Consider the following 21,724-nt stretch of genomic DNA (forward strand, 5'->3'; position numbering starts at 1 on the left):
TCACATGGCTGTCTCCGTTTCCTCCCCCTCTGCTGGCTTTGCCTGCTCCGCAGCGGCTGGCCTGGCCGCCTTCTTGGCCTCCAGATACTCCACGGTCCCGTAGGCCAGCATGGCCAGACTCAGGACCCCCAGCAGGATGTAGAGTTTGACGTTGACACACAAAAATGTGCTGTATCCAAAGGCGATGACGAAGCCTAGCGATTCCCACAGGCGGTAGTTCGCAAAGGCAGCCTCCTTGTTCTTCTCAAACAGAACGCCGTAAAGAGCTGCGGGGGAGACACGGGCATGAACACGTTGCTTCAAAACCTCAAACGATTGCTTTCAACTATTGCTGAAAACGGTGGCTTTCCTGCTGCCCAATTTTCTCAACAAAATCAGGAATTTTCGCTTCGTACCAAAACCGGAATTATTTCACGATGGGGACTTTGCCAAGTCAGGCGACACATCGTTGGCAGTGAGGAAGCATCGTACGTAAAGGAAACACAGAATTCGCGCGACGTTAGCACTGGTGGGAACTCGGGCCAAGCCATCACTCGGCGGGTGACTATGTGGGAAAGGAAAAGGTGAGCTTGGAGGCCTGACCTGTGTGCCCCACGAGGCACGACCACTCCCCGGGGTCCCAAGCAAAGACGAACGCAAGCAATCCTAACCCCGGGACCTCAGAATGCGACTGTGTGTGGAGACAGAGCCTTAAAAGAGGTGATGGAGGTAGATGAGTTCGTTAGGGAGCACCCCCCCACCCGTCCCACATGACTAGTGTCCTTATAAGAAGAGGGGGTCAGGACACAGACGTGCACAAAGGGACGATCGTGTGTGGACACAGGGAGGAGACAGCTGTCCGCAGGCCAAGGAGAGGGGCCTCCGCAGAGCCAGCCTGTCCACACCCGGACCCGTAGGACTGTGGGGAACAGCCTCGAGTGTTGCCGAACCCCCCACCCACCGTAGTCTGTTGGCCGCCCGAGCAGCCTGCTGCAACCTGATACATGCTTCTGGGTGGAAGTAAACGATTTTTGTTTCCAGTTTGCAGGGGTGTTAAGACGTGCGGTGCTCCTGGCTGAGGACTGGAAGCATCCCCACCTCCGTGACTTGAGGGAGCTGGCAGACGTGTGGGGAGGCTGACAGCGTTCGGCAGGGACGGTGGACCCCCAGGGGTCGTCCCGAGCATCCCGGCTGATGCCCAGTGCCCGCCTGTCCCGCTCTGTCCTCCTGAGCTGCCCCGGCCACCACACCCTCCCCTCTGGCCGGTGGAGTTTTCTCTTCGCCAGGGACACCTCTCCTTGGGCACGTTCCACAGAGGCCACACTCCACTCCTGTCTCCTCGGGCACTTGACCCCATCACTGGAGCCCCTCTCCTGCACCTTCAGCCTGTGCTCTCCCCTCCTTCCCTTCAGCTTAGAAACAAAGCCGGGTCTCTCCCAAAGATCACACGAGCTGGATTCGGGTCCCCTTCACCCCTCCTGCCTCCGTCTACACCGCTGTCCATCCACACCAACTACACGGCAGTCACAGCACTGAGGTCTGCAAACATGAACAAGGTGTGATGTCTGCTCTCAGGAAGCTCTCGGCCCGTTCACTGGACTTGGGCTTGGGTTCCCTCTCCTGTGGCCCATGTGTCCCGTCTGGACGGTTCCCTGCCTCGTCTCTCATCAGCTCCAGACCTGTTTCCTCCTCTCTTGTCTTACCTGCTCCGTGTTACCCCACACTGCCGCTACGGCCATCTTTCTACAGTGTAAACGTGTCATATCCCTCCCACGCCGGTGCCTTCAGTGGCCCCGCCTGGCTTTGGGGTAGAACAAATATCTCATCAGGGGGGCAGATGCCGCTGTCACCTGGCCTTGTCCCAGCCCAGCACCACCTGTCGCTGTGGAGCGTGCCCCCCGCTCCGGCCCCACTGCCAGGCTCCTATGCCTCGTGCCCTCGCACGTGGCCGGCCAGCGGCGGCACGCCTCTGATTTTTTCGGTCAAGTTCCCCACGAGGCCATCCCGCCCAGCGTCCCATCCTCATCACAGTAATTCCAGCGCTCTCAAAGTGTCAGTAAAAGTACTCGTGGAATGGCCAAGTGGACCCGTGGATGGACGGCGACTTCATGAAGCGAGTAGGGAACCAACAGGTAAAACACCGAGCCCACGTCCCGTGGCGTTGCTGCGCCATGTCAGAGACCCGATGCGCTCGCTCAGAGGATAAATAGTAACACAAGGAAACAGGGGGGGGCGATTCCAGGACAAGAGCTGCCTCTTCCTCTTTGTTCTGTCTAGTTATTGCCCAGAAGTCCCCCACCCCGGTGGGAGTGGAGGTAACACAGGACGTGTAACCAGAGTAGAGAACATGAGGCAATAAGTAGACCAACGTGTCAAGTGTAGTCCTGTAGCTCGGGCAGGAGGAACGGACTGCCCTCTGCCCCCAGCCTCGGTGGGACCAGACGTGATCTGCGCCTGTTATTCCTGGGGACAGCGGGAGTCTGGGAAGTCGTAGGGACTTTCCTGGGACCGTCCTTCCCTTCCTGCACGGCGGGCAGCTGTGCACGGTGGGAGAGAGAGCACACACGGAACTCCCACACACCTCCCTCCCCCAGCTCCCCTCCTTCCCTTGCCCTTTGCCCTGTTCCCTCTCCCTACATTCTGCAGGGGAGGGATGGAGGGAAGAGAGGCCCTCCAGCACCGCGGGGAAGGTTGGGGGCCAGCAGCAAGGTTTCCTGTGGCCCTGCCTGTGAACATCAACACCCAGAAGGTTTTTCTTGGCATCTGGTTACTCGGCTGTCCACCTATCATGGGAGGGACTCAGGAGGGCAAGGCCACCGGCATGATACAACGTGAGACGCACATTATGAACAACATACGTGTGTTTGGGACAACAGGAGGCTGTTTGGAAGGCTCAGAGGAGGTGCCCTTGTTGTCCGGGTCTGCGAGGCATCCATCTTAGTACAAGTTCACCCACAAAGAGAGTCTGATAACAAGACCTGGGAGTTAGCAACTCCTCAGAGTATTTTGAAGATTTCTCGTCTTCCCATGGATGGTCGACAGATTCAGGAATGTGCCCAACGTCACTCATCCTTAGGCAAATGCAAATCAAAACCGGGATGAGATATCGTCTCACACCTGTCGGAATGACTAAAACCAACAACACAAGAAAGCACAGGTGTTGGCAAGGATGTGGAGAGAAAGGGACCTTTGTGCGCCGTTGGTGGGAAAGCAAACTGGTGGGGCCACTATGGACAACACTGTGAGGTTCCTCCGAAGTTAAAAATAGGACTACCTTGGGGCGCCTGACCGGCTCAGCGGGTTAAACGTCCGACTCTTGGTTTCGGCTCAGGTTACGATCTCACGGTTCATGATATCAAGCCCCAACGTCGGGCTCTGTGCTGGTAGCACAGAGCCTGCTCGGGATTCTCTCTCTCCCTCTCTCTCTCTGCCCCTTCCCCGCTCGTGCTTTCTCTCCTCCCTCTCTCAAAAATAAGTAAACATTAAAAAAAGATAGAACTACCCCAAGATTTAGCAATTGCACTGCTTGGTATTTACTCAAAGGGTATAAAAATACCGATTCAGAGGGACACAAGCGCCCCGACGTTTATGGCAGGATCATGCCCAAGAGCCAGATGACGGAAGCAGCCCAAATGTCCACTGACTGACAAGTGGATAAAGAAGATGTGGCATGTAGACAATGGAATATCAGTCAGTCGTAAAAGGACGAAGCCTTGCCATTTACCACGACACGGATGGAACTAGGGTGTATTACGCTAAGCGAGATAAGTCAGTCACAGGAAGACAAATACCATAGGACTTCGCTCGTAGGTGGAATTTGAGAGACAAAACACACAATCATAGGGAAAAAAGAGAGAGGAAAACCGAGAAACAGACTCTTACCTGCAGAGAACACACTGATGGTCACCAGACGGGAGGTGGGGGGTGGGGGGAGTAGGAAGAAAATCCAAGTCTGAGACACCAGGGCTGTGAGTGGCAGGTGTTTCCATGTTCCATGGCCAACAGGTATGGTGGCCCCCTTAGTGGGTACAGTGCCGGAGCAAACACACCCCAGTTTCATGAATATTCTAGTGACACGGCCACTCTGACTTTAAGCTGATGTGTTTGTCTGGAGGTTGGCATCTTTAGATTTCAAGATTAAATTTGAGTCTGGCGGGTGCAGGCTGACCGCCTATCAAGGTTCTTCTCATCCTCAGTGACTGATGTGATGAGAAAAGCACTTTATTCTGGAGGCTTCCTCCCCCAGAGCCATAACTCCAGCCTAATCATGGGAAACATCCGATAACCCCAAATGAGAGACAGGTTACCAAATGCCTGACCGGTATTCTTCCGAATTGTCAAGGTCATGAACAACAAGGAAACTTCCACAGATCAGACAAAGGAGATGTGGCAACTCAACGTGATAGGTTGATGGGACCCTGGGTGGGGGCCTGGGTCGGGCCACGGGAGGGACCCTGGAGGACTCTGGATGGGACCCTGGTTGGGGGCCCTGGGTGTGGCCTCTGGGTGGGACCCTGGAGCACACAAACTAGAGAAAACCAAATAAAGTCTAAAGTTTAGTTGACTCGTGTACCAACATTACTTCCTTAGTTTTGACAAGTGTTACCACGATTTTGTAAGATGTTAGCGTTAGGGGAAACTAAGTCAACGCTATACGGGAACTCTCCAGACTGTCTTTGCAACTTCTCTGTGAGCTCAAATGATTCCAAAATGAAAAGGTTACTTAAAAAGAAAAGGAGCCTTTCTGCCAGCCCCATCCCGCCCCAGGAAGGCGCCGGTGGGTGGGCGCGGGCAGAGGCTGACTCCTGTCCTCGCATGAGGCGTGACCGGGTCCTCGGGCCGTCTTGTTTGCTTGGAAAAGACAGGTTAAGTGAACTGGGCACACGAGAGCTCGCGTTTTCTGTGTTCATCAACCCAGAACAGCCCTTTGGGCGGCCAGCAGGGCGAGGGAGTATTTTTAGCCCAGACGCTCTGAATCTCAAATGCAGCGCACTGGTGTGTGAGGGTTGCTATAGCAACGGCACCTGTCTTTCCTGAACCGTCAGGGCGAATGAACAGATGGGAACAAGTGGCCCGGATGGAAGGTTCTGCGGGAGCCTCGAGCCCCGGGGGATGTCCAGCGTCGGGCTGCAGAGCCCCGCTCCCGGAGGGAGGCCGGGTGGGCCAGGCATCCGGCTTATTCTGCGTCAGTGTTTGAATTGGGAAGCGACGGCGAGAACACGGAACCGCATGCTGCCTCCCGGATCGGGAAAGGACGGGCTCGCCTCACGTGTTGTCTCGAACGAGAGACACACGTCCAGGGACAAGATGAGAAACCCAACTCGCTCTTTCAAAACACAAGAGAGAGCTGCTCTTGGCGGGGGCCGTGGCGGCCGAAGCTGACCAAATTTGCAGCCTTCATACACACGAAGACCGCGGGGACGCTCCGTGCTGCCCGGCCGTGAGTTCTAGGCCAGCCTGGTGGAGTCAGCCTGCAGGGGACTCGGAGGTAAACCGTCGCTCCCCACCGAGGCCACCGCGAGCTCAGACTCCAAAAGAAAGTCTTAAATCATGAAAAGAACAATTTCCCCCTCAACCAGGCTCTCCTTGAAAAAAAATAAGTTTGTGCCTGTGCAAGAAGACGGAAATAGCTCATTTTAACTCAAGGCAGTCCTTCCGCTCACCCGCGAGACCTCGCCTGACGTGGTCTGCACAATCTGGACGAGGCCCGGCCTCAGTCTCCCGCGTCCGAGGCCGGGAAAGGAGGGCGAGAGCGGCGATTCCCGTGTCTCGGGGGGAAAGAAAGCCAAGCATTTTTGCCCCAGTCGCCTGAAACAGCTGGAGGCTTACCGTAAGGAGTGTCACGTGTCATGCGGCCCCTTCCCCGGTGCCTCGCCTGACCTTTAACGTGCAGACACGAAGAAAGTCCCGAGGGGTCAGAGACGCCCGCAAGCTGGCAGTAACACGCCCGCAGTCGCCCACCCCTGCGTGCGGGTTCACTGGGTGACGTGACCTGTCCCCGGTTTACAACTCGGGACCGCCAAGAACGCTAACGCCAGCGTCTGGCGTCCTTCCTTCGCCGGCGCTCTGGGGACAGTAGACAGGCCGTGAAGCCCGAAGCCCTTAAACGCAGCAGGGTCCGCTCTGTCCGAAGACGTTTTCCAGCTGCCCTGTGAGCTGACAAGCACACAGGTCGTAAGGAAGGGGCCACCGCGGGGGCCGTGAGGGCCGAGGTCGTGGCCGCAGGGGCAGCAGCCGGCCTCCCGCCCTCGAGGAGTCGGGGGATGGGCCCGACCGAATTTCTAGCCCCTGCTGTTCCCCGGGTCAGGGCTGGGTGGTCGCATCTCTAGGGGAAGCGGCTCTCTTCCTGGCCCGTCCTGGGCCCCTGACACCCCCTCCCCATCCCAGGCTGTAGATGGGTCTGTGGGAAACTCGGCTGTCATTTTCACCCACTCCCCAGATCTAAGCCCGCGGCCACGTGGCTTCCACCCCTGCCGCCCACGCCCCTGCTTCCCGCTCCCGTCCCGGCGGTGCCTCCCAGGCCCCTCGGCTCTGGCTCATCCCGTCACCGCCGACAGCTGACACGGGAGCCCCCCTGACGCCCCAGTCGCTCGGCTCCGGCTGCCTCCCACATCAGGCCTCCCTGGGGGCTGGTCGAGCCCCCTGCTCAGACCTCCACGGGGCCTCCCTGGCCACCTGCTGGGCTCCAGCCACTCACTGTGCAGCCGGACCCGCCCCCGCTGCCCCTGCCACCTGCAAGGTGACCTTCGCTTCCCTCCCACGGGGGGTCCTCCTGCTCAGCGGGAGTGAGACCCTCCGTGCACAGCCTCCCGCCCGGAAGCCTTACGACCAACGGCCCAGCGCGGCGCGCCCCTGAAGTCAGGGCCAGGCCCCTGGACCCCTGTGCCACGATGGTCCCTTCCTCTGCTGTGTGTCTCTCGCCACCCATCCCCGTGGGGCCTCGCATCCTACAGACACCCATCACCCTCAGCCCGACCTCTGGTGGCCTCTGTCTCAGGCTGCACCCTGTGTGACCTGGCAAGTGCCGTGTCACTGCCTCCTGGCCTGTGTGCGTGGGTGGCCAAGGCTCAGGGTCACCAGCTGGCTCTGCACTCGCTCCCGGCCGACTCCAGAGATGGTCTAAAGGAACGGCCGGGGCTCTGGGCGGCAGCTCCAGGCCTGGGCCCCAGTCCTAACTCTGCCCTCGGGGCCCGGCCCTTGCATGTGACCTTGCCTCTCTGCTTTGCCGCCCTCCCCCCGGCTCCCCGAGTGTGGGTGACAGTGAGCCTGCCCGTGGGCTCTGTCCCTGAGTGCCTTCCCAGCATCTAGCATGCAGTATAGCTCACTAATGCGGCCTGTCCCGGCTGTCCCCGCTGTCCCTGCTGTCCCTCGCTGTCCCTGCTGTCCCCTGCTGTCCCTGCTGTCCCCCGCTGTCCCTCACTGTCCCCCGTGGTCCCCGCTGTCCCCTGTTGTCTCTGCTGTCCCCTGCTGTCCCCACTGACCCCGTTGTCCCCACTGTCCCTGCTGTCCCCCGCTGTCCCCTGCTGTCCCCACTGTCCCCTGTTGTCTCTGCTGTCCCTGCTGTCCCCCGCTGTCCCTCACTGTCCCCCGTTGTCCCCACTGTCCCCTGCTGTCCTCGCTGTCCCCCACTGTCCCTGCTGTCCCCCGCTGTCCCCTGCTGTCCCCACTGTCCCCTGTTGTCTCTGCTGTCCCCTGCTGTCCTCGCTGTCCCCCGCTGTCCCCGCTGTCCCCATTGTCCCTGCTGTCTCCGCTGTCCCTTGCTGTCCCCTGCTGTGCCCGCTGTCCCCCACTATGCCTGCTGTCTCCCACTATCCCCTGCTGTCCCCGCTGTCCCCCGCTGTCCCCGCTGTCCCCGTTGTCCCTGTTGTCCCCCGCTGTCCCCACTGTCCCTGGCCAGCTCTCTGTGAGAACTCTGCTAACTCCTCTCCTCAGGGTGACAAGTCCTGTGGATCTTTATTCCGACTTCCTTCCTGTGGTCCCCAAAGGGCGGCTGTCCTCCTCGGAGCCAGGGGGACACCTCTGTGCTCCTGTCCCCCTGTTCCTCGTCCTCATGCCCTCATTCAGCTGCTTTCCCCTCTGCTGGCCCTTCCCTCACTCTTCCCCTGACTCGGATCTAGACGCATCCTCGTGAGTGTGGACCTTACACAGAAGCACCTCTCAGTGCTGAGAGCCCCCACCCGCATCCTCTCTGTGTCTCTGCCCCCCCCCCATGTGTCTGCCCTTCCCCCCCATCCTGGGACGCTGCTCCCGAGGCCACAGGCCCTGCCCGCCCGCTGGCCCGGCGGCTCCCGCACGCTGTGCGTTCTGTCCGGAAGCTTGGCCTCCTCACCTTCCCTCCCCTCCTGCTCTGCGCAGCCATGGCCGCCTCCTCCGTGCAGCTCTGTGCTGTCTTTCCCGAGTTAACACCGCAGACGTCCGTCCCTCCGTAACCTGACAGGGCTGGTCTCGTCCTTCCCGGGGTGAGCACTTTTTGCTGAGCGAAGCCTCCCGAGCTCCCCCGGCCTCCCCTGCCTCCCCCTGCCTCCCAAGCTCCCCTGGCCTCCCCCACCCCCCTGACCCCCCCGGCCTCCCCCTGCCTCTCAAGCTCCCCACCCCGCTGACACCGCAGCTCTATCTGGGGACAATCAGCTGGGGCCTGGCTCAGGCGTGACCTCCAGATGCAGCCCCCACTGACTGCCTCCCCACCCCCGACTCCGTTCTCCCAGAAAGCCGAACCCGCGGTCCCAGTGCCCTTGGTTGGATGCTGTCACGGTAACCTGCCGGCTCGTCCACCGCGGGCGGGTATCACACAGCCATCTCCCCATCTGGACCGAGGCCGCCTTGAAGGCCTCTCCAGCCTCCTGGGCCCGGCGCCGGGCACGCTCCTCAAGCAGAAAGCCGGGGAGGGACGACCATTCTTAGAAGGGAAGGGAGCTGTACCCTTGGGTGATTCTCGTCTTTTGCCCCTCGGGTCTGAACCGACGCTCAGAGAAAGTCCCTCAAGTCCACGGAAAGAACGTGGAGCGGGCCTCCCGCTACCCCCCGCCGGGCACGTCATCTCCCCAGGTGGCCCCGGCTGCGGGGTCCTCTGCCACTGTCTGCCCCCCACGGCCCGGCCAGGCGGGAGACGCGGGGGCGCTCACCGTTGTTCTGCGTCTGCCAGACGGCGTCGGACACGCCCCAGAGGCCAGAAAACACGAAGAACACGGCCAGCTGGCGGGGGTGAGGCTCCCACAGCAGGAGGGCGATTATGCAGCACAGGTGGGTCACCGCACCTGTGGATGCAGAGGGGAAACCGCCGGAAGTGAGGGCTCCGAGTGGTTCCGGAGTCTCCGTTTGCTGCACTGTGTAAACGTTTCCTGGGAATGCCCCAAACCCACGTCCTCGCGTGGATTCTGACACCGGCCGGGCCGGCTGGCCCGCGTGTGTGCCCTCCAGAGTCCAACTGCCACGTGCCCAGCAGGGTGACCCCTCTGCTCACCGCAGGCCTCCCCTGCGTCAGGCACCGTGCGGGGGGTGTGCCCTGCGCCTGGCAGGGGGGTCTCTGTGCCCCGGCCGAGGAGACCCCGAAGTGAGGAAGGAGTCGCTCCCTGAGTGGTGGTGGCCTGGGGACGGCACCGCCCTCCCGAGCGGGCAGGGGTGAGAACGGAGGGGCGGCCGGAGCTCCCAGGCTCACTCCTCCTGGCTTTACCCCAGCGGGCCCTGAGTTCTGGGCCACGGTCTGTGCAGACGTCCTGCGGCGTCTGTCTCGACGAGGCGGTGAGAGATGCCTCGTGACGGTCCAGAAACTGCTGTCGCATTGAAGACGGGTGCATCCGCCCTGGCTGTGTGGCCTGGGGTGAGCCACCACACTTCTCTGTTCCTGCGTTTCCTCATCTGCAGAGTGGGCAGTGCCCCCCCCAACCCCCACGGGGCGATTGCAAGGATGACCTGGGAACCTATGCGGGTTACTCCCACCAGGAGCTGACAAACATTTACTGTTTCCCCTTCTCGCTGTGTCCCCGCTGCCCCAGACGCTTCAGACCCTAACTGGGTGGCCAGGTGACCGTTGACGCCCGTAGTTCTCGTTATTCGCACCGACCGCTGTGTGTTTCCTCTTTCCTCCCTTCCCAAGAGGGACAGAGGGGGATGCGTCTTTGTGCACCGCGTGAGGACGGGTCGCCTCCTTCAGGGAGCCTCCCTGTGGTGCCCCTGCACCATCGCTGAGCGGAACGCGCCCTTCACTCCGCCGGCCACCATTCCCGCCCGCGTCTGGGAAGCGTGTCCACGTACCTAGCGCGTAGAGGGCGGCTCTGCCCGTCTTCTGGGAGAGCCTTCCGTACAGCACAGAGCACAGCGAGTTGGTGGCCGAGAAGCAGATCATCACGTAACCAACAAACCGGATCCCCAGGGCGCAGGTGACGTAGGACTGCAGGACGAAGCACAGGGGACGTGAGCGGGCGGCTCGCGGGGGTTACAGCGTGACGGCCGCCAGGCGGGACCGGCCTGGAGCCTCGTGCTCGAGCCGGGTAGGAAGTAACAAGGACACACATCTGGACGGGGCTCCCCCCACGCAGCCTTTGCCTCACGTTGTGTGTTCTCACGGACCACGGAGGCGCTACTTTGGGCCCCTCCTCGCGGATTCGGTCGTTTCCTCCTCTGCACGACAGTTGGAGGAAGGCGTGGGGAGCCGTGAACGGGCAGAGCACCCCGCATTCTTGGGGCGGCGAAGCCGCTCTGTGTGCCACCCTAGTGTCTTACCCACGTGCCCTTGCGTGTCTGCCCCAACCCATGGCGTCCAGCGCCAGGACGGCCCCCGACGGGGCGGTGACGGGATGTCATTGTTGGCTCTGGCGCAGGATGTGGATGATGGGGAGGCTGCGTGGGGAGGGGGCAGGGGGATTCGGGAGCCTGAACCGCCTGTGGTTTTGCTGTGAACCTACGACAGCCCTGGAGACAAACACCTGATAGAGAAGAAGTGAAGAGAACGGAGCGCATCTCAGCAGAGGCGAGAAGTGCTCCCGCACGAGGCCGTGAGGTCCCAGCGGCCGCGCCCCCGGCCCCGGTGCTGCCACCGCCGACGCCCTCACGCCCGCACCCACCACTCCGGTCCCCGCGCACAGCCGGGACAGACACACAGACACAGGCTGCTGCTTCGGACGGCAGAGGCGGAGGAAGAAGGCCGGAGGTCAGCGGCAAGGCCCGTGGGAGGGGCCCTGACCAAAGGCCAAGGGACGGTTCCGTCATCTGTGGGGACTCTCTGGACCCCACCGCCCTCCGTCAGGGCCGTCCTGGGAGCAGGGTGCCAGAGAGGACCCGGGACGCACAAACCCCGCCCGGAACATACGCAGCCTAAAAGATACTGCGGTTTACCTGGAATTCAGATTTAACCTGGGAGGGGGCCTGTGGAGGGCACGAATTCGGAGAAAATTCCGGATTCCAGACAAGGAAGGGCAATCCTCAGGGAGGAGCCTTGGGGCTGTCTCCTCAGCCCCTTGGCGCCCCAGCTCCCACCCAGCTCTTCTGGAAGAGGGGGTCTCCAATGTCCACCGCCCCTGTTTGAGGCAGCCTTTCCGTGGCCCCGGGAGGCTCCTGCGGACCTGACACCACGTGGGCAGGGAGCTAGAGAGACAGCAGCTTGGTGAGCGGGCCACGAAGGAGCGAGCTAGATGGTGGCCGAGCCTCCCGCTGGGCCCGCCCCGGGCCACGGGCCTCCCTCTGCTGGCCTGCCCCACAGAGGCCTGCCCTGCGCACAGAAGGGGGCGGGCAGTGCGTGGGTCAGGCCTCTAGGGCAGGACAGGGTGACAGGCCCGAGAGCCACATCCATCTCCGGATTGAGACGTATCATTTGAAAACTGGCCCGAGGGGGACTTCCGGGTGTTATTCGTGGATTTTATGTCTTCCCCTACTTTTGAGTCTAAACTACGGGCAGTGTCGGGTGCAGGCAAGCATCCCGCAGTGTTCTGTGCGATGGCTCGCTCATGACCGGGGCCCCCTTCCCCCCCGAAGACACATCTCGAGGGACGCATGGTCCCTGGAGGTAAGGCCCGGCCCCGGGGAGGCGGGAGTGACCTAGACCACGAGCACAGCTCTCCTCAGGCCACGAAGGACCTGGCGTCCCCCCCCCCCCTCGGGAGCCCCGGCCCCCGCCCGGCCCCGGGGCAGGTGGCCCTGAGACCCACGGGTGCAGGTGAGGCCGCACAGGTGCCCCGCGTGCCGCGCTGTCTCGTACCCGGGTGTAGTCACCCGCGAGGAAGGCCTGCTCGAACCCGCTGTACATGGGCAGCAGCACCAGGAGACGCAGGCGCTTGTCTCCAAGGAGCCTGAAGGTCGACAGCAGGGTGGACCAGAAAGGCGGCCCCTCGTCTCCTTCGCGTTTCCTCTGCACATCTTTGATGGGTTCCAGAAACACGGCCACGAGCAGGACGGCCAGGACGCCGCTCCCTGGAGGGAAGACAGAGGGCGCGAGGCCGAGGTCCAGGACCTGCCTGCTACTCACCCCCCATCTGCCCCCTCCTCTCCTTGGGGGCATCCATTCGGGGCCAGCAACACAAACTCCTCGGCGCCCTTCCCGAGCGACCACTCCCCTGTCCTGACCCTCACGGAATTCCCACTGACGGCCAGTCTCCCTTCTCGGGATGGCGAGTCACGGCGGTTCTCGTTTGCTGAGTTTCGTGTCTATTCCAGCATCTTCACCCGGAAGCCCTGGGGGGCGAGCTAGGTGCATGAGTGTGGCGCCTCCTGAATGCGATGGGATAGCGCGAGTTTGTAGACAGTAAGGTGGCAGTAAGGTGCCCTGAGGAGGCAGATCCCCCAAGGGGACCGGCCGAGGGGAAGGACAGAGCAGAGCCGCGCACCTGCGGGCTTTGGGTGAGGGAGGGCGCCGAGGGGCACCGTTGCAGGTGGGGTGCTGTGCCCGGAGCCGCGGAAGCCCGGGCCCCGGGCGGAGGGATGGCGCGGGGGGCGCCCCCTTCGCGGTGGGTGCGGGTGCACTAACTGTGCAAATGGGTTTTGTTCAAGACAACTCTTCATCCCCCCCCCCCCCCGCCGTGGGGGACACCATGTGCCTTCGTGATTCCCCAGTGGTGACCGGACCTCCGTCTGCACCACGAACCCACCTCGATACCCGGATCGAGGGCTACAGCTCACTGACTCTTGTTCACACGGACACCTCTTTCCTTCCTGGTGGTCTGGGGTCCGCGTATACCCGGTTTTCTCCTCCCTGGCTCCGTGCTAAACACGGTGCTCTGCGAGCCACAGAGGGACTCGGGAGCCGGGAGGCTTTTTCCGTTTCTCTGAGGGGCCGCCAGGGATTTCTAGCCCGATGGCTGAGGCCCGGCAGCCTTGAAGGGGACTCGAGTTATTTTTTTCTCTGTACTTGGTCTCAGCGTCCGCCTGCACGGTGCGCTGGCCCGGTGCTGGGGGAGCACCCGGCTCACGACCCGCCCCTTCCACGTTGTCGGCAGAGATGCCGGACCCGTCCCCACACGCCCCGCACACCCCGGAGGTGCCGATCTACTTCCAAGCCTGATTTCTGTCATTCGGCCGCTTTCCCCTGGGCTGAACACAATCCTCTCTCCCCAGGTCGGGGTAACTCCGCATTTTGACGACACTTTCCAACACACGGTGCACGGAAGTCTGCTGAACTGCCGTCCGAGGTCGTGGGCGCTCACTACCTGTCCCTGGAGACCCGGTGAGTGCCACCAGTCAGAGCCACGTGCAGGGGGCCTCTGGGCATCTCAGCTGCGAAGCGGTTTCCAGAGCGGTCCATGCACAGGCAAGACGGGTGTGTAACCACGTGGAGGAGGCGTGCCGTCAGCTCCCCGCTGACTGGGGCCGCGGCCTCCCCCGTGGGCAGGCGCGTGAAGCCATCGGGACACATGACTCCCAGGATAAGAGCCGCGAGGCAGCCCTGCGGCTGGGTCGTGGTACGGAAGCCACGTGTTTACTAGGAAAAATCACACACGGTCCAGGGCCACCCGTGACCCAGAACCTTCTCCAGGGGCGTGAACGTGCGTGTGTCGCACGTCTAGTATACTGGAGAGAATGGCTTCGAAAGGAATTTCCTCGTGCGGACAGAGCTCAGGGATCGCGGGAAAACACTCTGGGGAGGCGGAGTTCTTTCCTTTAGTCCGTTCTTCTCCATTTCGGTTTGCTTTGTGTGTGCGTGTGTGTTTCTACGGTAACACGGCCTTGCTCACAGGAAGCAGACCCATGAGACCCTGCGTGAGGCCAGGGTACGAATAATCAGAGACGATTTCTTCATGGGACACGTGCACAGTGCCCGTTTGACACGACCGTCTGGACTGCCACTCCCTCGGGCCCCTGGATGCGTGGGCACGAGTTCTGGGTAACGTCGGGCCTGGGGCAGCGGCCAGAGACCTGCCGGAGGGGACTGAGGGCCGCGTGCTGAGCAGGGGAACCTCACACGGGGGCTGAGGATGCAAAAAACGCATTTTCCACGGCCTGTGCTGTTCCTTGGGACCAGGGCAACGCAGGCCGCGGGCCAGCTCCTGCTCCTGGCTGCTTTTGTAAGTAAAGTCTTATTAGAAAACAGCCTCGGGGCGCCTGGGTGGCTGAGTCGGTTAAGCGTCCGACTTCGGCTCAGGTTGTGATCTCCCTGTTCACGGGTTCGAGCCCCGCGTCAGGCTCTGTGCTGACGGCTCGGAGCCTGGAGCCTGCTTCGGATTCTGTGTCTCCCTCTCTCTCTGCCCCTTTCCCGCTCACGCTCTGTCTCTCTCTCTCAAGAAATGAATAAACATTAAAAAAGAAAAGAAAAGAAAAGAAAACAGCCTTACTCTTCATTTACATGTTACCCGTGGCCTCTCTTCCCGCCAAAAACATCACTGAATAGTTGCAGCGGAAACCACTCGGTCCTCAAGCCTAGAATATTTAGTGTCCGGCCGGTGGGGGAAAAGCTGGAGCACTGCGGTTTCACAGACAGGGGGACAAACACGCAGTTCTGGGTCCGCAGAAGCTTTAGTTTTTGTGGTTAAACGCTCGCTGCCCTTTACTCTTCATTCTTCCTGCGGATTGGGGCGGGGGTGGGGGGGTCTCACAAGGGCCGGCTTCTCTGCCCACGAGTTTTCTGTATTTCCAAAGGACGCTAATGCTGGAGTCTGTCCAGGAAAGGAGTCTACACCTGTCCAGACCGTCTAGCACAGCATCAAGGCTTTTCACGGTGGGTCACGGCTCGTCCCACAACTGTCTCCGGCTCCTCTGTCCCCTCCAGGGCCTCGTCCGCCGCGGCCACACCAGCGCCTCTGTGCTTCTCTGCCTGGAGTGCCCTCCCCCCCCCCCCTCTGCCTGGTAAGCCTCTCCTGTCCTTCGACACCCGCTCGGTACCACTGCCTCGTCAAAGTTGCCCTGGACCCCAATCCCCCGAGAAGATGTGACCACGTGTCAGCTGGAAACCTCGTTCAAAACACGTGCATCGAATTTCTGTTAGCCGAATACACATCTTCTCCTGCATCGGGCTCTGAGCTTATCGAAGGTCCTGAGTTACTAGTTTCAGGACCGGAGAAAGTCCACGTCATGGCGTGGCACTCGCTGGTGCTCGCTCCGCTTTGCCAACACAAAGTGGCTGTTTTACAAGTTCTCACTCAGTGACCTCTGATCTGGAGGTGACTTTGCTGGCAGCTGATGGTCTCAGCATAGGGACGGATTCTGAAGGCACAAGCAGCCTTGGTAACCTTTGATCCCATTAGGATCCTGGGACTCAGTCCCACCAAATTCAACATATTTCAGACCCGTGATCTTTAAGAAGGACAAAGAATAGATTTAAATTCTCTTCAAACGGTCAAAACAAACAAACCGACCCAGCCAACACAAAAAACACTACTCTAAAAATACCCCCTTTAATTATAAATCTAGTGACTCTAACAGGGAAGTCATTTAGAAAATGATTCACATAAATATTTTCCATTAACATGAGCTTCTAAGGATAAGAACCAGTGGAAGAATGAACTCCCTTTGGGCAGCCATCTTTCCATGAACTTCCAATGTGTGCGTCCTTCAGCTGCATTGTGACCAGTAGCTGAGAACCCTGGGGTCTTCCTGATTGGAGAATGGTCGCTGCAGGAAGGACCCCGGCCCCACACCAGCAGGAGCCATTCAAATATATTCCTCAGAAAAAGATGACAACTTACAGGGTTTTGGATTTCCAGGGTCACTTGGACATAGTTGACACACAAGTAGCCAATCCATCAATACCGTGGTATACCCTGGTCCTATCCAATATGGTAGCCATCGGCCCCACGTGGCCATCAAGCATTTGCAATGAGGCTGTTGTGACTTAGGAACAGTATTTTTAATTTAGGTAGTAAAAATATAAATGAACACATGGGGCTGACGGCTACAGAACTTTGCAGAAGAAAAATGACTCTGTCATCACAGGAAACTCTATTAGACAGCCCTGGTCTTCTGCACTTGATTTCCTACGAAGAACACATCGGTGCAAAGCTGAGCACACTTTACAGGAATATTTGTACATTGGGAAGATGCTCTTTCTCAACCCAGGGAAGAGTTAGGTTTGCTTCCCCTGGGACTCGGCCCGCCGTGAGCACATACCCGTGTAGATGCCCAGCAGGGTGTAGATCAGCGTCTGCGAGGGTCGCTGGGTGCTGTTGGTGAACGCTGTGGCCATCAGACAGTCACTGGCCCCACAAGACAGGAGCTGCTCCTCTGGGATGGCCTCTGTGCAGTCGGAAGCAAAAAGATGACAGGAGAACGTGGAAAATTGATAGGACAAGGGGCATGAGGATTCAAGCGTGCAGCCAACAGGGGCCTGGACGCCCCAGGGCCAAGAGTCACGATGGGTCAAAGCCACGAGACACGGGTCTGTCTGACCAAGTGCCTCCAGTTACACTTCCCCCGGGCACGTGTCCGTATCCATGATTTTAAGACACGCTGCACAACAGCTACTTGTATTACTTTCCGCACATAATGAAAACATCCAACATTTCCGAACTAATCAAGAAGAAATAAGGTGCTTTAGGCTAGGCGTCAGGACCACTGCGTTCTCTTTCGCACTCATCTGTAGTGGTCCCATGACCTTGGGCAGGTCGCTTTGGCCCTCTCCTGAATGCTGGTTTCCCAATCTGCTAAAAGAATAAAATGGGCACCACCAGGGGCTCCCAGACCGTGTCAGAGTCTCTGGAGGAGGCGGACGTCATGGAAGAAAGGACATCTGTCGTGACACAGATGTCATCACGTGGAGCGCCACAAGTGCCCCTTGGCCGGTGCGCTCGCCGGGCCCTCGGAATGCCTCGCTCCTCGGGGTCTGGGTCCCGGGGTCGCTTGGAGAATTAAGCTCTCTTGCCCGAATGGCTTTCAACCTGTCCACTCCATTTCCCACCAGTCATGCTGTAGAGACCGAACCTTAGTCCCAGTTTCTGTTGGATTATCGTTGACCTTGACGGCAATAATGAGTAAAAACGGGTGTCTATGACCTGCCGGTTTCCCTTCTCCATGCACTTAGCAAGTGATGGCATCACATGAGGAACAGGGGCAGGGGGATTTGGGAGTCCCCCAAAGGCAGGACTTCATAGGGGATGGCAGGATTCAGGTCCGGGACAAAGAGACAGAAATAATCCAGACAGCAGTCAGGAGTCAGGACCTCTGCCCACCCCCATCGATAAAGGTTTCCTGTAAGAATTGAAGAGATTTATTTCCCCCTGTCCTTGGTTTAAATCTTCAGACGTCAGAGGGCGCAGGCATAAAACAGACCCACACTTTACGTCCACATGAAAACATGGGTTAAGACAACAGCCGTCAAATGTTCAAATCGGTTACGGGAGAACAGGTCGTTTGTGGAGCATTTAAGACACTGGATAGTGGATCAATTCAGTGGAACAATAAATCAGTCGAGCCTGTTCTTAGTGTAAAAGGATAGTGATGACTCCAGGAACCCAAGGTCCTCTGGCAGTGGCCCTCTGTTCTCCCAGGACGCTGCTCTGGGGGGCTCCCCCTGCCCACGGAGGGCAGGGTCAGAATGGCCAGGGCACTTGTGGACAAGACGGACCCACCCAGACTCCCCCAGGGAACAGCTGGGGACCAGGGAAGGCTGGGCACAGGCAGTTGAGAACCACGTCTTTAGGTGATTCACCTGCTCCAGTTGTGGAATAAAGACACATGTAAATGGGATGGGGGGCCCTCTCGGGGGTCATCACGGAGCCCCGTTTCCTTTTACCTTGACTGGGTGTCTGGCCAAACACCAGAGATGAGATCAGGTTGCCCCACACCCCGGACGACTGGAAGATGAGGAAGAAGGTGCCGAAATACTGGTTCACCACGTCTCTGCCAACTTTCCCCGCCTTCTCTGCTTGTGTGTTTCCCACGATGGTGAGGTACGTGCCCTGAGCAGACCACAGCGGAGCTGCTCCCAGACCCAGCAGTATGGAGGTCGGAACCAAGGTGAACCTGTAAAATAAAACACAGACAGACAGTACCCTCCCCCCTCCAATCTTCCCTACCTTTGCGGAGAAGGAAACTCCATGCCTAGCCCGTCGTAAGCCTTGTCATGTTTATGGATTGGTTAGACTGACGGCTTTACCACAAGACCCAGATAAAGGACCCAACTCGGTGCCTTTTCTGGTCCTGGTTAGTTTGCAAGAGACAAATTCATTGCCAGTGAGTTTTCTTTGTGTTTACAAGCAACCACCAACGAGCTGGGATTACAAATAAGGCTGGGTGGTTTTTGAGTATTTCTAACAGCTTTATGTTTAAAACGATTTATTTATTTTTCGAAACGTTGATCGATCGATTGAGTGATTGGTTTACCTTCTTCATTGAGGACTCTGTGTGAAAACTCCATGGCAATAAGAAAAAGAAGAACGTGAAATCACCGTAATCATTATGTCCTAGGTGACAACAGGTGTCCCTCCAAGGGATGTTTGATAGGTGTGTTGCCGGGAATAAGATTGTGGGGCCGGTGCCTTTGGAGCTTGGTCCCAGAGGACGCCTCTCCATCAGGGAGGAGGTAGGTCTCAGGCTGGGCCCCTGCACCCTGACGTGTCCACTCTCTGTGATGGGGTGAGGCCACGGTGTTGGGTCCTCGGGTCACCTTCTGCTAAGTCTCCTGAAATTCACCCTCGACGTGTTCGTCAAGGTCTAGCTCTCATCATTGGGGCCACAAAAGTGTCCCTGGTGCAGACAGGGAAACTCAAGGCCCGTGAAAGACGTGAGGGAAGGTCAGGGCTGGGAAGCAGGGGAGGAGGTGGGCCCAGCAAAAGGGACGGAGACATCTTGGCGGGAAAAAAGGGGAAGAAAGCGTGTTCTGTCCCAGCAGCAGACAGGAATTCCCAGAAACGGCGCTCATTTTAAAGTGAAAGCAGCGGGGAACCCTCAAGCGGGCTCCAGCTCAGTGCTCCTGAGCAGGAACCTGCGTCCTGAGCTAGACCCGGGCGCGAGCCGTGTGGGCTGTACCAGCTGGCGTAGAAGTTGCCCAGGGAGAAGGCCACGTAGCAGCACATGGAGATGACGATGGTCCACTTGCAGCCGAACCTCTTAATCAGGAGCGGTGGGAGGAACATGGAGGACAGGAGCATCCCGCCGTACAGCGTGCTGAGCGCCGTCACCCCCAGCCCTTCCTCGCCATACAGGCTGCTCTGTGGGGACAAACCCAGCCCTGGTCAGAGGGGCCAGTAGCCAAGGGGACAGAGCTCTGGGTCACCACTAGGTCCCTGAGGCCACGAGCAACAGGCTACTCTGAGGAGGTGCCCCCTCCCAGCTGCAGGTGCTCCCCTCCAGCTGACGGGTGCTCCCCTCCAGCTGACAGATGCTCAGGTGCTCCACTCCTGCTGACAATGTTCCCCTCCCAGCTGACAGGTGCTCCCCTCCTCTGACAGGTGCTCCCTTCCCAGCTGACAGGTGCTCCCCTCCAGCTGACAGATGCTCCCCTCCCAGTTGATAGGTGCTCCCCTCCAGCTGACAGGTGCTCCCCTCCAGCTGACAGGTTCTCCCCTCCCAGAGGATAGGTGCTCCCCTCCCAGAGGATAGGTGCTCCTTTCCCAGCTGACAGGTGCTCAGGTGCTCCCCTCCCAGATGAGAGGTGCTCCCCTCCAGCTGACAGATGCTCAGGTGCTCCACTCCTGCTGACAGTGCTCCCCTCCCAGCTGACAGGTGCTCCCCTCCTCTGACAGGTGCTCCCTTCCCAGCTGACAGGTTCTCCCCTCCAGCTGACAGGTGCTCCCCTCCAGCTGACAGGTTCTCCCCTCCCAGAGGATAGGTGTTCCCATCCCAGCTGACGGGTGCTCCTTTCCCAGCTGACAGGTGCTCCCCTCCAGCTGACAGATGCTCAGGTGCTCCACTCCTGCTGATACTGCTCCCTTCCCAGTTGATAGGTGCTCCACTCCTGCTGACAGTGCTCCCCTCCTGCTGACAAGTGCTCCCCTCCCAGTTGATAGGTGCTCCCCTCCAGCTGACAGGTGCTCCCCTTCCAGTTGAGAGGTGCTCCCCTCCCAGCTGACAGGTGCTCCCCCCCAGCTGACAGGTGAGGCCTGGGAGGGAGCACAGTCCGAACCATGAGGCAGCTGCTGCTAGATCCTGGGGAGAGGGAAAGCCCGAGGCCCGGTGCTGGGGTCGCTCCGGGGCAGATGGCCACACGCCTTCTGTGAATCCGTTTTTATCTCTAGGAGAGCTTTGGACTTCTCCCCTTTAAGCTGAGGAAACAGAGTTACTGTCCTCATGGAAGAGATAAAGAAGGGGACACGTCTGCTCGCAGACTGACACGCACAGTGGGGTGCCCAGATGACCTGGAAGCTGGCACTCTAATGCCTGGTTTCTAACATCCCTTCCTGCCTGGTCGCCCCGGCAAGACGTGTTGTGGCCAGGGACCCTGTACCACGCGGCCAGGTACTGCTCTCTGACATTCCCTCACTGCCGGCCTGCCCCCCGGAATCCCAAACCCTCGGGCTGACTTCTTACTCTGCCCTGTGTCCACCGGTCCAGGATTCCCGCTTCCTTTGCTGCCCGGCCCCCCGACGTGCTCCCACCTTCCTTGTCCCCGCTTTGCAGGGGGTGCCCATTGTTCCAGCGCAGATCAGGGGTGTCTGAGGGCTCCTGGGTAACGTCACCCACGGAGACCTGTGCTCTGATCTGCTGTTGGAATTTTGCCTGACCTCTGGCACACACCACATGCTGACCCATGATGTCACCCCAGCTGACAACGATACTTTCGAACGCAGGGAAATGTTCTGCTTTTTCCAAATCTCTCCCGATGCCTAGCCCAAAGCAGGTGCTTAAACGGGTATTTGCGGATGAATTAAAACGGATGATAAAAACAGCTAGTCCCAAGAGAATTCTGACATCTGGCTGGAAGGTGGAAATTGAGCACTCTGTCCTGCCGTGGGGGTTAGCTGGAAATTTCCATTTATGACTCTGAGCTGGATGAGCCTGAGGCTTTGTTTCCTTCATACATGCGCGTTAACCCCTCCTGCATGACCGGGCTCGCCTCCTTGGGTGTGAGTGGGAGGCGCGAGGCGTCTCTCTGCGTTGGGACCTCTTCCACCCACAGCACTGCCGCGAGCCAGCGAAGGGCATAAGGCACTTGTAATCGGATTTGACTGCAAACCACCGAAAAGGAAGACGGATGCCAGAAGCCAAAATGCAATTTTAAAAGCAAATTTCTTTTCTACGTGAATGGCCACGTTCGAACCATTTTTCGTGTGTTTGCCTGTGTTAGGAGAGCCAGTCGGCAAATACACGTGTGAAGGTAAGTACGTGTGCATGTTGAGCTCGAATTGTGCTAGGTCTGCCTGCGTAAACAATCGGGACATTCCCTCAGCTC

General features: G+C 59.3%; 1 protein-coding gene across 1 annotated transcript in view; it reads right to left on the reverse strand.

Moving 5' to 3' along the window:
* Positions 1–21,724, reverse strand: part of UNC93A (unc-93 homolog A) — a 37,102-nt gene continuing 15,378 nt past the window's right edge. Inside the window, exons 3-9 of the mRNA XM_047093126.1 lie at positions 19,363–19,544; positions 18,128–18,357; positions 16,507–16,632; positions 12,170–12,381; positions 10,231–10,366; positions 9,102–9,233; positions 1–266 (exon numbers count right to left, since the gene is read on the reverse strand). Coding sequence (XP_046949082.1) covers positions 1–266; positions 9,102–9,233; positions 10,231–10,366; positions 12,170–12,381; positions 16,507–16,632; positions 18,128–18,357; positions 19,363–19,544 — 1,284 coding nt within the window. The remainder of the gene's footprint in view (positions 267–9,101; positions 9,234–10,230; positions 10,367–12,169; positions 12,382–16,506; positions 16,633–18,127; positions 18,358–19,362; positions 19,545–21,724) is intronic.

This window comes from Lynx rufus, unplaced genomic scaffold (assembly GCF_022079265.1).
Source record: "Lynx rufus isolate CCGP_SWC_20201006 ecotype Redwood Valley unplaced genomic scaffold, mLynRuf1.p SCAF_32, whole genome shotgun sequence".
Lineage (NCBI taxonomy): Eukaryota > Metazoa > Chordata > Mammalia > Carnivora > Felidae > Lynx > Lynx rufus.